The 17,881-nt window shown below is 47.7% G+C and overlaps 2 protein-coding genes across 5 annotated transcripts in view; one reads left to right on the top strand and one right to left on the bottom strand.

Annotated features, from left to right (window-relative positions):
• The window catches only part of LOC117369178 (interferon-inducible GTPase 5-like), a 43,589-nt gene that overhangs the window by 20,168 nt on the left and 5,540 nt on the right, over positions 1–17,881 (top strand). The window contains exon 1 of one of the 4 annotated variants that reach the window (XM_033963302.1): positions 8,659–8,713. The exons of the other annotated variants lie outside the window; for them this stretch is intronic. The gene's annotated coding sequence lies outside the window, so the exon portion shown is untranslated. Of the gene's footprint in view, positions 1–8,658; positions 8,714–17,881 lie in introns of those variants that run through there. 4 annotated transcript variants of the gene reach the window in all.
• Positions 3,794–8,344, bottom strand: LOC117369360 (ADP-ribosylation factor-like). The gene is made up of 2 exons (XM_033963834.1): positions 8,295–8,344; positions 3,794–4,373 (listed from the first exon to the last, which is right to left on the bottom strand). Exons 1-2 carry the CDS (start codon positions 8,342–8,344, stop codon positions 3,959–3,961), a joined length of 465 nt encoding a protein of 154 aa, XP_033819725.1. The 3' UTR covers positions 3,794–3,958.

Here is a 17,881-nt window from a genome sequence, read left to right on the forward strand (position 1 = left end):
ATACTGGATCAGATCAATGGTCCAACTAGCCCAGTATCCTGTTTCAACAGTGGTCAATCCAGTTCACAAATACCTGGCAAAAACCCAAATAGTAGCAACATTCCATGCTATCGATCCCAGGGCAAGCAGTGGCTCCCCCATGTCTGTCTCAATAGCAGACTATGGACTTTTCCTCCAGGTACTTGTCCAAACCTTTTTTTAAACCAGTTATGTTAACCACTGTTACCACATACTCTAGCAACACATTCCAGAGCTTAATTATTCTCTGAGTGAACAAATATTTCCTTCTATTGTTTTTAAAAGTATTTCCCTGTAACTTCATTGAGTGTTCCCTAATCTTTGTAATTTTTGATGGAGTAAAAAGTCAATCCACTTGTACCCAATTCTACACCACTCAGGATTTTGTAGATTTCAATCATCTTCCCTCAGCCAACTCTTTTTCCAAGCTGAAGAGCCCTAACCTCTTTAGTCTTTCCTCATACGAGAGGAGTTCCTCTTCATAGAATCTTTTCTAATTCTGCTATATCTTTTTTGAAATATAGTGACCAGAACTGAACACAATACTCAAGGTGAAGTCACACCATGGAGCGAAACAGAAGCATTATAACATTCTTAGTCTTATTTACCATCTTTTTCCTAATAATTCCTAGCATCTTGTTTGCTTTTTTGGCTGCCACCGCTGCACATTGGGCAGAAGGTTTCAGCATTTTGTCTATAATGACACCCAGATCTTTTTCTGGGGCACCAACCCCCATGGTGGACCCTAGCATTTGGTAACTATGATTTGGATTATTCTTCTTTGTATTTGTCCACATTAAATTTCATCTGCCATTTGAATGGCCAGTCTTCCAATTTCCTAAGGTCATCCTGCAATTTTTCAGTCTGCATGCATTTTAACAACTTTGAACAGTTCAGTGTCATGTTATCTTCAAATTTAATCACCTCACTCATCATCCCATTTTCCAGATCATTTATAAATATGTTAAATAGCACCGGTCCCAGAACAGATCCCTGTGGCACTTTAATATTTACCCTCTTCCATTAAGAAAAAGCAGCCAGTTAACCCTACCCTCTGTTTTCTGTCCGATAACCAACTGAACATTGCCTCCACCCTGACCGCCTTCCCCTCCTCTAATCTCCTTGCCAGCTGTTTCCTTCTCCCTTCCATCCTCCCCTTATCCAACAGTAACTCTCTTCCCATCCCTTTCCCTCCTCCCCTCCCAGCAGCATCTCTCCTTCTACCTCCCTCCAGGTCCAGTAGCAGCTCTCCCTTTATCAAGCAGCTTCCCAGCCTCCAACAGTGGCTTCCTCCAGCTCTCAATACTTGCTGGCAGCAGCGATTCACTTAGGCAGTCTCTGAGGAAAGAGGAAGTTGCCGAAGTGAATCACTGCGCTGGCAAGTACAAGAGCTGCTGGGAGGGGAGACAGCCACTGTCGAAGGCTCCCCACGATCTCGCTCACTCCTGCGCCCAAACTCCCATGCGCCCTGCATATTCGCGGCCCCCCCGCAAGCTGGCACAAACAGTGTTGCACCGCAAGCCTTGCCGCCCAAGATGAGCTGGAGGCCCCTACCTGCCACCCTTCCGTCGAGTCACCATGAGTGAGCGGCCCGCTGACAGGAAAGCTCAGGGCCAGCGCCACACCACTTGCAGACGCTGTCAACAACCCGGTGGCAGCCAGCGAACATGGCATGACCCTGCAGCCACATGGGCTCAACCTGCTGCACCAAAACGCACCCTCTCAACTGGCGGGTGCCTACATACATCCCGCATGTGGGCAGACTCTCGCTGCCCAAGCGAGCCATTGCGGAGGGAAGGCCCAGACGCTGCCGATGGCCCCAATTCACATGCCAGCCCCGCGCACCCCCTTGAGCCCGAGGCTGGCTGGAACAGCAGTCGGGAGCCCAAGACTGGTGCCGCACTGCTATACACCCAGCAGGAAATTTAAGCGCATCGATCTCACAGGCCCTATGTAGACCGGCAGGAATTTTCTGTGGACCGACATCGGTCCACGGACCAGCGATTGAAGAACACTGCACTACATCAACTGCCTTGCCTTTTTCCACATATTTATTCACACCTTCAAAGAAGTTAAGCAAACTGATGAGGCAAGATCTCCCTTGGCTGAACCCATGCTGACTCTCCTGTTAAATCATGTTTGTCTATGTGTTCCACAATTTAATTTTTTAACATTGTTTCCACTATTTTGCCTGACACTGAAATCAAGCTTACTGGTCTGAAATTTTACAGATCTCCCCTGGAACCCTTTTTAAAAATCAGCATAACATTGGCCACCCTCCAATCCTTGGGTACTACAGACGATTTTAGCTTACAGCAGATCAGCAATTTCATGTTTGAGCTCTTTTAGTACCCTGGGATGTATACCATTCGGTCCAGGTGATTTATCACTCTTTAACTTGCCAATCTTAGTTCTTGCCAGTCTTAGTTCATCTTCCAGGTTCACTGAGATTTCTTTCAGTTCCTCATCATCACCATTGAAAACCATTTCCGGTAAAGGTAGATCTCTTATATCTTCTTTCGCAAAGACCAAAGCAAAGAATTCATTCACTCTCTCTACTATGGCCTTATCATCCCTAAGCGCTCCTTGATCATCCAGTGGTTCCACGGATTACCTGACAGGTTTTTCTGCTTCTGATGTACTTACAAAATTTGTTACTATGAGATTTTGCCTCTTTGCAAAGTTTCTCTTCATATTCTGTTTTTTAGGGTTTTTTATCAATGCTTTGCATCAAACTTGCCAGTGCTAACCTAATTTTTCAAAACATTAGTAGATCTTGTAGCTGGATCTCTGCAGGCCCAACCATTAAAAAAGACTAACTAGTTGCCTAGGGCAGCAATTTCTTGGGAGGACCTAAAATCATCTGTAGTCAAACAGGAGATGCTGACAGTCACACAAACTCAAAGAAGCATTAGCGCATACTTGAATTTGCATTTTTTTAAAATTAGTTTTTCAAATATAGTCAAGACAATTCTTGACAACAGAAATATTGTTCCCTATTAAGAAAGCAAACAGGGAAAAAGGGAACTATCCATCTCATGCATTACAGCAAATACTCATTACAGAGAGCAATAAATCACAACAAAGAAGAAATATAAAAAAATTAGAAAAATTCTGGGGGAATGGACAAAAAGAAATTACATTCCAGTAAGCAGGAGATTTTAACTGAGTAAAAAGGTGAACATAAGAATTGCCGCTGCTGGGTGAGACCAGTGGTCCATCGTGCCCAACAGTCCACTCACGCGGCGGCCCCCAGGTTAAAGACCAGTGCTCTAAATGAGTCCAGCCTCACCTGCATACGTTCCAGTTTAGCAGGAACTTGTCCAACTTTGTCTTGAATCCCTGGAGGATGTTTTCCCCTATAACAGACTCCGGAAGAGCGTTCCAGTTTTCTACCACTCTCTGGCTGAAGAACTTCCTTACTTTTGTACGGAATCTATCCCCTTTCAACTTTAGAGAGATTGTTCATCCTCTTGTTCTCCCTACCTTGGAGAGGATGAACAATCTGTCTTTATCTGCTAAGTCTATTCCCTTCAGCATTTTGAATGTTTCGATCATGTCCCCTTTCAGTCTTCTCTTTTCAAGGGAGAAGAGGCCCAGTTTCTCCAATCTCTCACTGTACAGCAACTCCTCCAGCCCCTTAAACATTTTAGTCGCTCAACCTATAATAATAAAACCCTAAAGCGCGCATGTGCTCTTGAAACTGCGTGATTCCTGGCGCTGTGAGGTGTGCCTTTGTGCCGAATTCAATTTTCGAACACGGAGGCAGGCCAGAACACGGAGCAACTCCCCCCTCGCCCTCACTCACCGCCAGAGTGCCGCCTCACTGCTGCCGTCACGGAATGAGATGATTCAGCGTGGCCTTTACAGTGTGGCTGCGATGAAACGACCCGCGGTGAAACGGCCTTGCTAAATCCGGCTGACAGTGACAGACCTCTCTCTAGAAGGCTCTAGGTTTCTTGCGCTGCTTCACCAGTTCAGAGAGCTTCTCCAGTCCCTCCACCAGCCCCTCCCCGCTGGTGGCACAGCAGCCCTGCATGTGCCATTCATGCCCTCTTTGCTTCCTTAGTTCCAGCTCCTCCACCTGGGGTCGTCTGGCTCCGGGCAGGTCCTGTTTGTTGGCCAGGATCACGAAGGGAACACCCTTCATTTCAACATCTTCTAGGATGGCTTCCAGTTCTTCTTTAGCTTCGGAGAACCTTTCACAATCTGAACTGTCCATCACAAACACTAGTCCATCCGTGTTTATGAAATAGTGTTTCCACAGGATTCTGATCTTTTCTTGATCACCCACATCCCAGACTGTGAATGTCGGTGTGGGCTTCAGGCGGATTCGGTGGAGGTAAGGGTTGCTGCTGGACATGGGAAGAGGTGCTGATGGATAGGGGGGAGGCAAAAAAAGGAAGGGAGGCCTACTGCTGGACAGGGGGGAGTACAAAAGAGGTGCTGCTGGAAAGGGGGGGCAGGAAAAGGAAGGGAGGCCTACTGCTGGACAGGAGGAACAGAAAAGAGGTACTGCTGGACAGGGGAAGAGGTGCTGATGGATGGGGGGGACAAAAAAAGAAACGGAGGACTACTGCTGGACAGGGGGAGTAGAAAAGAGGTGCTGCTGGACGGTGGGGGGGCAGAAAAAGGAAGGGAGGCCTACTGCTGGCCAGGGGGGACAGAAAAGAGGTACTGCTGGACAGGGGAAGAGGTGCTGATGGACAGAGGGGAGTTAAAACAAAGGGAGAAGGGCTGCTGCTGGATAAGGGGAGCAGTGAAGGGGTGGTGGTGGACACAGGGGAAGAAAAAGGAAGGGAGAATGGACAGGGGGAGCAAGCAAGGGGTGGTGGTGGACAGCCGAGGAAAAAAAGACAGAAAGAAAGAAATACAAAAATACAGAATAGGCTAAGGAAAGAGAGAAATAAATAAATACACACACACACATTTTCTAGCACCCATTAATGTAACGGGCTTAAAGACTAGTCTCTAAATAAAGGCAAATTTCTTATAGAGGTAGTAGACCCAAATTTTTACAACAGATCATCTTGCCGAATTAGGAGATGGAGTAGAAGTTGTCACAACTTTAGGAGGTTTCCTTGCTTCCAGGAAATTCTCAAATTATTCTGGATCTAGGAAAACATATGTCTTCGTCTCAATTTTTACAAAGCATTTACAGTAAAACCTTGGATTGCAAGTACAGTGGTGCCTCGCATAACGAACGCCTCGCACAGCGAACGCTGCGCACAACGAACTTCATGTCTTGCTTCCTACAACGAACTTCGTTTCACACAACGAAGTCGCCCGAGCTGCATCTTTCCGCGCAGGCACTGCGCTTAACTGCCCTCTCTCCGCCTGGCTCCCTGTGCAGTGGCAGACCGTCGGCTCGCAGGGGCCCGGCGCCTACTGCTGATGCGTTGGGGGGGGGGGAGCTACTCTCGCCGCTTCCCCGATGCTAGAAAAAAAAAATGAACAGTTAAGTCCCAGTTTTTGCCGCTGAGACTCTGCCCTCTCTCACTGTAAAATTAGACTCTACTTAGTCTGTCTTTAAATTTAAAAAATGTGTGTTGTTTTAAAAAACAATTATGTTTTTAGATGTATCTAAATAAAAATAATAACAAAAAATTTATCTTTTTTTATGTCATCTTAGCATATTTTATGCTACAGAACGAATTATTTTTTTTAACATGTATTGTTATGGGAAAACGCGTTTCACATAACGAACTTTTCGCATAACAAACTTGCTCCTGGAACCAATTAAGTTCGTTGTGTGAGGCACCACTGTAACTTGGTTTGCAAGTGTTTTGCAAGACAAGCAAAACATTTTGTTAAATTTTAACTTGATATACAAGCATTGTCTTGCAATACAAGTACATACAACATGGTTCTTCTCTCTCTGACACTGCAAGAGTGTAGTGACTTATAAACAAGCAATATCTTGCAATATGAGTACATACAGTATACACGTGTCACATGAGCTGATGGTTCTTCCCTCTCTGACGCTGCAGGAGTGTAGTGACTGTTCTAAACGAGCGAGGTCTTGCAATACAAGTACATACAGTATTTTGTATTAAAGTTTTTGGGTTGTGGAACGAATCGTCTGAGTTTCCATTATTTCCTATGGGGAAATTCGCTTTGATATACAAGTGCTTTGGATTACAAACATACTTCTGGAACGAATTATGCTCACAAACCAAGGTCTTACTGAACATGGAAGCTGTAAGAAAAAAATCCCTCCTAAGACCAACATCTCAGATTTTAGGGCTAAAAAATCCTTCCCTCTGAGTTGAGTGGCTTTACAGAGGTCAGGAAATATCTGCCCTTTATATCCCAGAAAATCTACATCTTTATAATGAAAATACAGTCTTAAGAGCCAATTGCGATCTGGTTCTAAAGCAAAAGATGCAATCAAAGTGGCTCTAGACACCACTGAGGTGAAGCCTTCTAGGAAACTAGAAAGATCAAAACTGTCCCCTGAATCTTCTTTTCTTGCATCCTTATGAGATGCCCCTCTCCAATCCATATAATACACTCATGTGGTAAAAACTCTTTAGGTACCTGTAATACTTCCATAATATATTTCTTTAACATATCAGATGGTGTAAAAACTGGAGATTTTTAATAAAGTGCAAATTTAAATGATGCTCATAATTTTCCAAATTTTCAAGTTTCCGATGAGTAATAATCCAATCTTTAATCAAAGTATCTTGAATATTTTTCATTTCCATAAACTCTTTTTTTAACTTCTTAAGATCTTTCTCCACTATTAGAGTTTTCTCCTCCTTTTGCATCATCTTTTCCTCACAATGGGTTACCTGGGTTTGCAGAGATTTTTGTCCTTGTTGAAATAATTCAAGTGTATTCAGCAGGGAATCTTCCATATTTCCAACAGCATCCCACAACTCTTCCATGGTAACTTTTTCCATCCTTTTTTTCCTCTTATCTCTGGTGGACCATCCCCCACAATCGAGGGTTCTTGAGAAGGTAATAATTGCTGTTACCTACCTTATCCCTCTTCAGGAGACAATGCTGAAATCATCTCCTTTTCCACCGAGACTAAAACCGTCGGAGCCCCATCTCGAGATCCAGACAATGCAATCCGTCTGGTAGCCAACCACTGGGTCTGCTCTGACGATAACTCCATATTTCCAGGTCAAGGAGGTATCTCTAAGCATTCTGGGCTCATAAGCGAACAGGCTCAAAGGCTTTACGTTAGTTAAGCTACTACCAGTGCCAGGCCTTGTATAAACTCCGGATTCCCTGACAGGCAGCGGGAGAGTGGCAGAAGACGGAGGGCTCTTCATTGCTGGAGTTAGCTTGGTATTGACCGGACTGTGGGGCCACCTGGCTGATCCAGAAGGCTGTCTTCTGCCACCCTCACGCTCCAGTCTAGGAAACCGTCTGGACACCCCTCTAAAAAGAGGACATGTCCATGGTAAATCTGGATGTCTGGTAACCTTACAATAGTCCTTCCGAGACACCAGAAATGCATGAAGCAAAAAATGCAAACAGAGGTATCAAAGTATGTCCGAATAGCTCCAAGCCTCCAAAACACAAAGAACTCCTTTTGGACCATCTGAGACATTTGTTCTGCAAATGACCTAAAATCTATCACCACCCTCAAATATTTAATGAGGGTAGGAGGCGCCTGGGGCTGTGATGTCCCCCCCCTGCACCCTCCTCTCCACCCCTTATGCTCTCCTCTCCACCCCCCCCCCCACACACACACTCACGCCATCCTTTCCCACCCCCGTACTTCTAAATCTCCAGCGTGAGCAGTTTCTCCACCTGCTGCTTGCACTGGCTTTCCCTCTGATGTCACTTCCTGGCCCAGTGACTGAAGTGATTTCAAAGGGAGCTAGGACTGCGCAAGCAAAAGGCTAGAGTAGTTGCTTGTGCTGGTGAAGATTTTAAAGAGGTATGAGGGAGGGGGGCGGAGAGGAGGCAATGCCCAGGGCAATCAGCCATTGTCCCCCTGCCCCCTCCTTATTATGCCACTGAAGGGGCATGATACACACACATTTGCTTTTAGACCTTACAGGACTTCCTTCCCCTTTCAAAACAAGATAAAAACGGTAGTTATATTTGAAAAAATTGGCAAGAAATCCTCTCTACTAAATACTTTACGCCGCCCTGGACCTTAATGAAAAAACTCTCTCGTGCGCACATCAAAAGTGGACGGCATACTGTCTGCATTACATGGAATACCTAAATTAACTCATTAGCATAAATTTTAACACAGCTTGTGACTGTTGTTTTCTGCACAACACCCGTTCACATGTCCTCTGCATTACTTGACATGTACAACCTGTGGCAACCCCACAATTGCTTTCTGCATCGGCATCTCTGTAGGATCGAACCAAAGCTCAGACCAGATCTCCATTTACAGAATTCATCTACTAGGTTTTTGCTGCTCTTTCTGCTGTGCTGAGAAATTACACCTCTCTGGGAGCTGGAGTCTAACTGGGTGAACTTGCAGTTTCCTCACCAGGAAGAAGCACAAAATCAGACTTCAGTTAATTTTAGACAAATAAGACAAACTGGCAGTTTAGTATGCTTCAGCTTAGTTTCTGTTTCTTATAACTGAAAATCAACAGCAACAGGAAGAAGGGAAAAGGTCAAAGGGGTGGGATGAAACAGAGCTTAAAGAAGTTCACAAAGATAGGAAGCTGCAGAAAGAGAGAGACAGACAAAGGGAGTGAGATCCATTCAGGTAAGATCCTCACTTTCCAGAGTTTTGTGCAAGGACTGGCAAACTAGGTCTGAAGGGAAGATGCGTTTGTCAATGTTTTGGACACATGCACTGTGAAAATATGAGAGCTTCTGTGATCTCTGCTGCAGAAGTGATTCTGTGGAACAAATTGACAGGCCCTGCGAGATCTCTTTTCGATATTTAAAAGGTTTTGAAAAACCACATTGTTTATCTAAGGGTTTTTTTTATTTTTTTTTTTTTGGGGGGGGGGGGGGGTGAAACATCTTTGTTGAGAAGCAAACAAACTTACACAGTAAAGGCAGCCAAACAAGGTCTATGGGTCCCTATGGGAGCTGGTCCTGGCTGAGGTTGATCCTTTGTGAAGCTGCTTTGTTTCTATTTCTCCAGTCGCTAGGGGGTTAGGGGGCTACGGGGGTGGGGATCAGGGAGATGGTTTGTTTGACTGTTGGTTCAGGGGTGGATTTATAGGTATAAAAATATGGGATTTATAGATGGTATTTCTTTTTCATTTCCATTCTTTGCTGCTATGGTGGACGGGGTATTGTTGGGCCCTTGTTACTTCCCTTGTCTGGAAGATGCACCCCATTGTCCCCACTGGTTGTTCTTTTGGTGATCTTTATTGTGCGAATTTGGAAGCTTTTAACTAGGAAAAATGTTTTGAGAAAGCACAGGATTTGTATGTTATTTGTAAAGTAACCATACGTCCTGTTTTGAACAGAACCGTCCCTTTTTCTGATCCCCTGTCCCGTTGTCCCCAAGCACAGCTTCGGGACGCTGAAATGTCCCGTTTTCAACGACAGCGTCCCAAAGCTGTGTGTGGGGACAATGGGACAGGCAATCGCGGGAGAATGGGCTCTCTCCCTGCTTACCTGCCCGCCACAACAACAGCTGGAAAGATGTCCTGGCGCCGGCCTATAAGCCTTCTCTCCGACATCAATTCTGACGTCGGAGAGGAAATTCCGGGCCAGCCAATCGCAAGTTAGCCCTAACATATATTCTAGCAATATATATCCATATAATGCATGCAACCATATACAATCTACAAGCCCCTGTTCCTGACATTTTATTCTACATGTACCCATTAATGTATCAATTTGTTTGTGTATGTGTGTGTTATGTTATCTATTCCCTAAATTATGTGTTAATACCTTTCTCTCACTGTATATATATATATATATTATTACATCCTGCAATAATTAACACAATGCAACTGTTTAATAAATAATACAGTGGAACCTTGGTTTGCGAGCATAATTCATTCCAGAAGCATGCTCGTAAACCAAAATGCTCGTATATCAAACCAACTTTCCCCATAGGAATGAATAGAAATGCGAGCGATTCATTCTACAGCCCCAAAATATCCCCTGAGGCCACTGGCGCACTTCCACCCCACCCCACCACATCCCAAAAAGACCCCTCCACCCTCGAGGCCACTGGCACGCTTCCACCCCACCCTCAGGGAACTGGCTTCGCCCACCCCATCCCCGCGAACCGGCATTGCCTCCCCCCCCCCGCCCGCCTAAACTCTCATTGCGATTGGGCAGCAACCTACAGGACGTGCCAGTGCTGAAAGAGCCTGCCGGTGATCTCTGCTGGGCCTTGAGCATCTGCGCATGCTCAAGGCCTTCTGGCTCCCGCTTTCTCCGAGATTCTAATGAGATTCTTGGAGAAACTGAGAATCTCATTAGAATCTTGGAGAGAGCGGGAAAAACTGAGAGTATCATTAGATTCTTGGAGAGAGCGGGAGCCAGAAGGCCTTGAGCATGCGCATTTCCTTAGCATAGCAGCAGATGAATCCAGATACAAGTGGGAATAGCTCACATCGACCAGCAGGTGGAGATAGAGAAACTGATTGGCCTTATAGCCGGGTATTCCTTCTGTCCATTCAGTTTGCTCTATCTCCCAGCAGGGGTTCGAGCTAGCACTCTAGCTCCTGGATTCTGGCTGTGCCGGGTGAATTTCTATACAGTTTTAGTCTTCTGTTGAGACTAGCTCTCTTCAGATAGACAGGGGTGCCTGGCTGAGCGGTGCCGGCTTTAGGAGCTACACCTGGGCTCTCCCAGGTCCCTTCTCCACCCTCCCCTCCGGTAGATTGAGGGGTTAGTTGGGCTCTGCGGTTTCTTCTTTCCAGTTAAAAAAAAAAAAAAGAAGATTTCTATGTCTGCCTCCTATGCTAGAATTTGGAGAGTTTTTGAGTCGTGGTGTGGGAGGCAGGGTATTTCGCCCTTCCGGGCGTCTTTGTCGGCTATTCTTTCTTTTCTGCAAGAGGGCGTAACTAAAGGGTTGGCCTATAATTCTCTGAAGGTTCAGGTGGCGGCTATTGCTTGTTACAGAGGCCGGGTTTCTCGTTTGGCGCTCGCATCGCAGCCCGACGTGGTCCAATTCCTTAAAGGGGTTCACCATATCCGGCCTCCTGTAAAGCAAACCTGTCTCTCGTGGAGTCTTCAGCTTGTCCTTGGGAGGTTGCAGGCGGCACCTTTTGAGCCTTTGTCTACGGCTACGCTGAAAGATGTCACGTTGAAAACGGTGTTTTTGGTGGCTATGGCTTCTGCAAGACGGGTGTCCGAATTGCAGGCACTATCTTGCAGGGATCCGTTTTTGCGTATTTCGGATGCTGGGGTATCTATTCGAACGGTGCCGTCCTTCCTGCCTAAGGTGGTTTCTTCCTTTCATGTAAACCAATGTTTATTCCTCCCGGCCTTTCGGCAGGGGGATTGGGGGGAGCAATTCTCGTCGTTGCGTCTCCTGGATGTGCGCCGGATGGTTCTTCATTATTTGGGTGTGACTAACGACTTTCGTCGATCAGATCACCTATTCGTGTTATTCGCGGGAAAAAATAAGGGTCTGGCCACGTCTAAAGCTTCCATCGCTCGGTGGGTTAAAGAGACGATTGCTTCGGCTTATTTGTTAACCGGGAAGCAGGTACCGGAGCAGATTCGTGCTCATTCGACTAGAGCATTGGCTACGTCTTGGGCGGAGTCCGGGGGTATTTCCTTGGAGGAAATTTGCCGGGCGGCTACTTGGTCGTCTGGTAATACCTTCTCGAAGCATTACCGATTGGATGTGGCTGCCCGTACGGAGGCTAGTTTTGGCGCTTCAGTGATAGCAAAGGCGGCATTAGCTTCCCACCCGGTTTGAGTTTTTGCTTTGCTACATCCCACTTGTATCTGGATTCATCTGCTGCTATGCTAAGGAAGGTAAACAGCTACAAGAAAGCTCTGTCTGTGGAGCAAGCCTGGTCCCTACTCAAGGACACAGTAAGCGAGGCACAACACCTATATGTACCCAGATTTAGGAAAGGAGGCAAAAAGAATCAGACTAAAGACCCAGCATGGATAAACAATGAAGTAAAGACAGTGATAGGAGACAAGAAAACATCATTTCGGAAGTGGAAGAAGGACAAAACGGAAGAAAACTGGAAAGAGCACAGGGAGCATCAGAAAGAATGTCACCGAGTGGTCAGAAAAGCCAAGAAAGAATACGAGGAGAGACTAGCCAAGGAAGCAAGAAACTTTAAACCATTTTTCAGATATGTAAAAGGGAAACAGCCAGCAAGGGAGGAGGTGGGACCCCTGGATGAGGGAGACAAGAAAGGAGTGGTGAAGGAGGAAAAAGAGGTGGCTGATAGACTAAACAAGTTCTTCGCGTCGGTCTTTACAAAAGAAGACACATCCAGCGTGCCGGAACCAGAAAAAATCTTCAAGGAGGATCAGGAGGGTATATTATCATGCATGGAGGTAAGCCTCGAAGCCGTTCTAAGGCAGATAAATAGATTAAAAATCGACAAATCTCCTGGCCCAGATGGGATCCACCCGAGGATATTGAAAGAGCTCAGAGACGAAATAGCGGAGTTACTCAGGCATATTTGCAACCTATCCTTAAGATCAGGGATAATCCCGGAAGATTGGAGGATAGCAAATGTTACACCAATCTTCAAAAAAGGATCGAGAGGCGACCCGGGGAACTATAGACCGGTGAGCTTGACCTCAGTTCCAGGGAAGATGGTCGAATCACTGATCAGGGAGGGTATCAATGAGCATATAGAAAAAAATAAACTGATGAGATCAAGCCAGCACGGTTTCTATAAAGGACGATCGTGCCAAACGAATCTACTACATTTCTTTGAGGGGATAAGCAAACATTTGGACCAAGGTAGCCCCATTGACATAGTTTATCTGGATTTCCAAAAAGCCTTTGACAAGGTACCCCACGAGCGCCTGCTGAAGAAACTGTGGAACCACGGGGTGGAAGGGGACGTCCACAGATGGATCCAAAATTGGCTGATGGATAGGAAACAGAGGGTAGTAGTAAAAGGACACTACTCTGACTGGAAAGAGGTCACGAGTGGTGTCCCCCAGGGGTCAGTGTTGGGACCGCTGCTGTTCAATATATTCATTAACGATCTGGAAACGGGCACGAAATGTGAAGTTATCAAGTTCGCGGACGATACAAAACTCTCCAACAGGGTCAAAACTGTTGAGGAATGCAAAGAACTACAGAGCGACCTGAACAAACTGTGCGAGTGGGCAAAAAGATGGCAGATGAGCTTCAATGTGGAGAAATGTAAGGTCTTGCACATCGGGAAAGGGAACCCCATGTACAGCTATACGATGGGAGGAAGGGAGATGGGGAAAGGCACCCTAGAAAAAGACCTGGGGGTATTGGTGGATACAACAATGAAGCCAGCGGCGCAATGTGCAGCGGCCTCAAAGAAAGCGAACAGAATGCTGGGCATTATCAAAAAAGGTATCACTACCAGAACGAAGGAGGTCATCCTGCCATTGTATCGAGCAATGGTGCGACCGCATCTGGAATACTGTGTCCAATACTGGTCGCCGTACCTTAGGAAAGACATGGCGATACTTGAGAGGGTCCAGAGGAGAGCAACTAGGATGATAAAGGGAATGGAGAACCTTTCATATGCCGAAAGGTTGGACAAACTGGGGCTCTTTACCCTGGAAAAGCGGAGACTGAGAGGAGACATGATACAGACATATAAAATCATGAAAGGCATAGAGAGGGTGGATAGGGACAGATTCTTCAGACTAGCGGGGACAACAAAAACAAGAGGTCACTCAGAAAAACTGAGAGGGGACAGATTCAAAACGAATGCAAGGAAGTTTTTCTTCACTCAGAGGGTGGTGGACACCTGGAACACGCTTCCAAAGGAGGTAATAGGACAGAGTACAATACTGGGTTTCAAAAAGGGACTGGATGACTTCCTGAAAGAGAAGGGGATTACAGGGTATAGATAGAAGGTTACACTACAGGACAAAAGCGAAAAGCATATGTGAGTTTTAGGGTAGGAGCACTATCAGGTCCTGGACCTGAGGGGCCGCCGCGTGAGCGGACTGCCGGGCACGATGGACCTCCGGTCTGACCCGACAGAGGCAAGTCTTATGTTCTTATGTTCTTATGTTCTTATGTAATTACCTGTTAATTTTCTTTCCTTTAGAAGCAGCAGATGAATCCAGAGCCCCACCCCTTCGTTGGAATGCCTGTCGCTGGTTTAGGTGGCATCTTTTCAGTTGAGTTATTGTTGGTAGTTGTATTCTGTAATTTAAGGATTGTACATTAGCTACTGGAAAGAAGTTTTTTTTATGGATGCTCATTCTCTTGTTTCTGGATGCTTGGGCAAGGAGCACAACTGAATGGACAGAAGGAATACCAGGCTATAAGGCCAACTGTTCAGTTTCTCTATCTCCACCTGCTGGTCGATGTGAGCTATTCCCACTTGTATCTGGATTCATCTGCTGCTTCTAAAGGAAAGAAAATTAACAGGTAATTATATAATTTTACCATATGCTCAAGGCCCAGCAGAGATCACTGGCAGGCGGCAGGCTATTTCGGCACGGCACGTCCTGTGGGTTGGTGCTGTGTGCCGGTGCCTGATTGCGGTGAGGGTTTGGGTGGGCGATGCCGGTTCTCGAGGGTGGGGGCTTGCATATCAAGTCAGCGCTTGGTTTGCGAGGCAAGATTTGTGAGTGTTTTGCTCATCTTGCAAAACACTCGCAAACCGCGTTACTCGCAAACCAAGGTTTGACTGTATATGAGTATATACATTGTCTTATATTATAAAGTTATTTCTGGTTATATTTCTCTTAGAGCACATTATCTTGGTAGCGCACATTCATGAATTCCCCCTAGTGTGCACTAAGTTATAGTGCAGTGTCTATCAAACTGTGTGCCAGGGCACAGTTGTGTACTAGAGAATGACACGGTGAAAAAATTGGTCCCCGTCACCGCCCCGTCCCCGTCTCACCATCCCCGTCACCGCCCCGTCCCCGTCTCACCATCCCCGTCACCGCCCCGTCCCCGTCTCACCATCCTCTTCACCGCCCCGTCACCGCTACTGCCACCCCATTCACCGCCCCGTCACCGCCACTGCAATTCCATTCACTTTTCTTTATTTAGTATAAAGGAAACATTCTTTAAAACTTTAAAACTTAGTTAAATATTAGTTAATAACTATACAAAAACAAAACACGCAGAGAAAAAATTAATTAATATAAATTCCCTGACTTCCCTGCACTGTCCCCCCTTGAAGGTCTGTCCCCATCCTGAAAGCCTGATGCCCCCCCCCCGACGTCCGATACATCCCTCCCCCCGAAGGACCGCCGACTCCCCAACAATATCGGGCCAGGAGGGAGCCCAAATCCTCCTGGCCACGGCGACCCCCTAACCCCACCCCGCACTACATTACGGGCAGGAGGGATCCCAGGCCCTCCTGCCCTCGACGCAAACCCCCCTCCCCCCACCGACCGCCCCCCCCAGCCGACCCGCGCCCCCCCTGGCGACCCCCACGACCCCCCCACCCCCCTTCCCCGTACCTTTGGTAGTTGGCCGGACAGACGGGAGCCAAAACCGCCTGTCCGGCAGGCAGCCAACGAAGGAATGAGGCCGGATTGGCCCATCCATCCTAAAGCTCCGCCTACTGGTGGGGCCTAAGGCGCGTGGGCCAATCAGAATAGGCCCTGGAGCCTTAGGTCCCACCTGGGGGCGCGGCCTGAGGCACATGGTCGGGTTGGGCCCATGTGCCTCAGGCCGCGCCCCCAGGTGGGACCTAAGGCTCCAGGGCCTATTCTGATTGGCCCACGCGCCTTAGGCCCCACCAGTAGGCGGAGCTTTAGGATGGATGGGCCAATCCGGCCTCATTCCTTCGTTGGCTGCCTGCCGGACAGGCGGTTTTGGCTCCCGTCTGTCCGGCCAACTACCAAAGGTACGGGGAAGGGGGGTGGGGGGGTCGTGGGGGTCGCCAGGGGGGTCGCGGGTCGGCTGGGGGGGGGCGGTCGGGGGTTCTTGGGGGGGGCGGTCGGGGGGGGGGGGGGGGGTTGGCGTCGAGGGCAGGAGGGCCTGGGATCCCTCCTGCCCGTAATGTAGTGCGGGGTGGGGTTAGGGGGTCGCCGTGGCCAGGAGGGTTTGGGCTCCCTTCTGGCCCGATATTGTCGGGAAGTCGGCGGTCCTTCGGGGTGGGGGTGCGAGTGGTCCTGCCGGGGGGGGGGGATGTATCGGACGTCGGGGAGTCGGCCGGGCAAGAGGGCTTGGGCTCCCTCTTGCTCCGATCGCGGGTGCGGGTGGGAGCGCGTGCGAGCGGTCGTTCGGGGTGGGGGTGCGAGCGGTCCTGCTGGGGGGGTGAATCGGGCGTCGGGCGGTAAATAGCGGTTCCTAGAAGGGGGTACATTGGCCCGCGGGGACAAACCTGTTCACCGTTTCCGCGGTCGGTGAATGGCCTTGTCCCCGTCACCGCAGCGACTGCTAGTTTTCTTCCCCGTTTTCGGCGGTGACCCGCGGCTTAAATGCGGTGGCCGCGGGTAAACCGTCACCGTGTCATTCTCTATTGTGTACCCTTAAGAGATTCAGGGTGTGTCATGAGTAACATGACCATTTATTTTTTTCATCAAAATGGCATATCTATTAATATTCAGTCCCGCCCCAACCCCACCCTAGCCACACCCCAGCTCCGCCCCCAATTTCTTCCATTCATTTTTCATGTACACATAATATCTTATTAATTCATAATGGTAACCATAAAATTTTAAAAAAACCACAAAGCACACTATACACAGAGAAAATGTTAATTATCATTTATATTTGGGGGTTTTTTCAAAGATGTCAAGGCAGATGACTTTAAAATATGCAAGGTCACCTCAGTAACTATAGAAAAATGGAGAAATATAGTGCAAAATATAGATAGTAGATATAAATTCTCAAAACTGATACATTTTGATCACTAAATTGAAAATAAAATCATTTTTCCTACCTGGTGATTTCATGAGTCTCTGGTTGCACTTCCTTTCTGATTGTGCATCCAATCTTTCTTTCTTATCCAACATTTTCTTTAACAATCCAGCCCCATTTCCTTTGGGTCCAGGTTTCTCTCTCTTTTCCCTCCCCAGATCCAGTGTCAGGTCCCCTTTGTGCCTTTGTTCCAGGTCTCCCTCTCTCTCCTTCCTCTGTTATGATCTTCCATCTTTCTGTTTTTCCTCAGGGTCTCTCCCCCTCTGTCTGCACCTTCTGCCTCCTGCCTTTCCCCTTTGGTCCAGGCCTTTCTTTCTCTAGTCTTCTACTTATAAACCCCCCCCCCTTTCTCTGCCTCTCTCTCTCCTTCCTTCCTTCCTATGTCCCCCTCATTGCCTTCCAGCCTTTGTCCCACCCCTCCCCTGAAGCCAGTCTGCCTGTCTGTCTGCCTGCCTCCCTCTCTCCAGCGTTGTAGCCTGGCCTACCGCCGATTCTTCTCACAACACCCCCCCCCCCCCCCCATTCTGCTGCCACCCACTGCTGCTTCCCGCCGCCACAACTGCAGGAAAGGAAGGTCCGGTGCCGGCCCACAAGCCTTCTCCCAGACGTCAATTCTGACATTGTAGAGGAAGTTATGGGCCAGCCAGGCAGCGATTGGCTGACCCAGAATTTCCTCTCCGACATCAGAATTGACGTTGGGGAGAAGTCTTGTGAGCCAGCATCTGGACCTTCCTTTTCTGTAGTTGCGGCAAGTGGGGAAGCAGGGAAAGAGCCCATTCTCTGTGATCGTCTGTACCATTGTCCCCACGCACAGCTTCGGTATGCTGTCTCTGAAAATGGGACATTTTGGCGTCCCGAAGCTGTGCGTGAGGACAACGGGACAGGGAATCTAAAATTGGGAAGTCCCTTTCAAAACGGGACGTATGGTCA

The sequence above is a fragment of the Geotrypetes seraphini genome, chromosome 11 (genome assembly GCF_902459505.1).
Source record: "Geotrypetes seraphini chromosome 11, aGeoSer1.1, whole genome shotgun sequence".
NCBI lineage: Eukaryota > Metazoa > Chordata > Amphibia > Gymnophiona > Dermophiidae > Geotrypetes > Geotrypetes seraphini.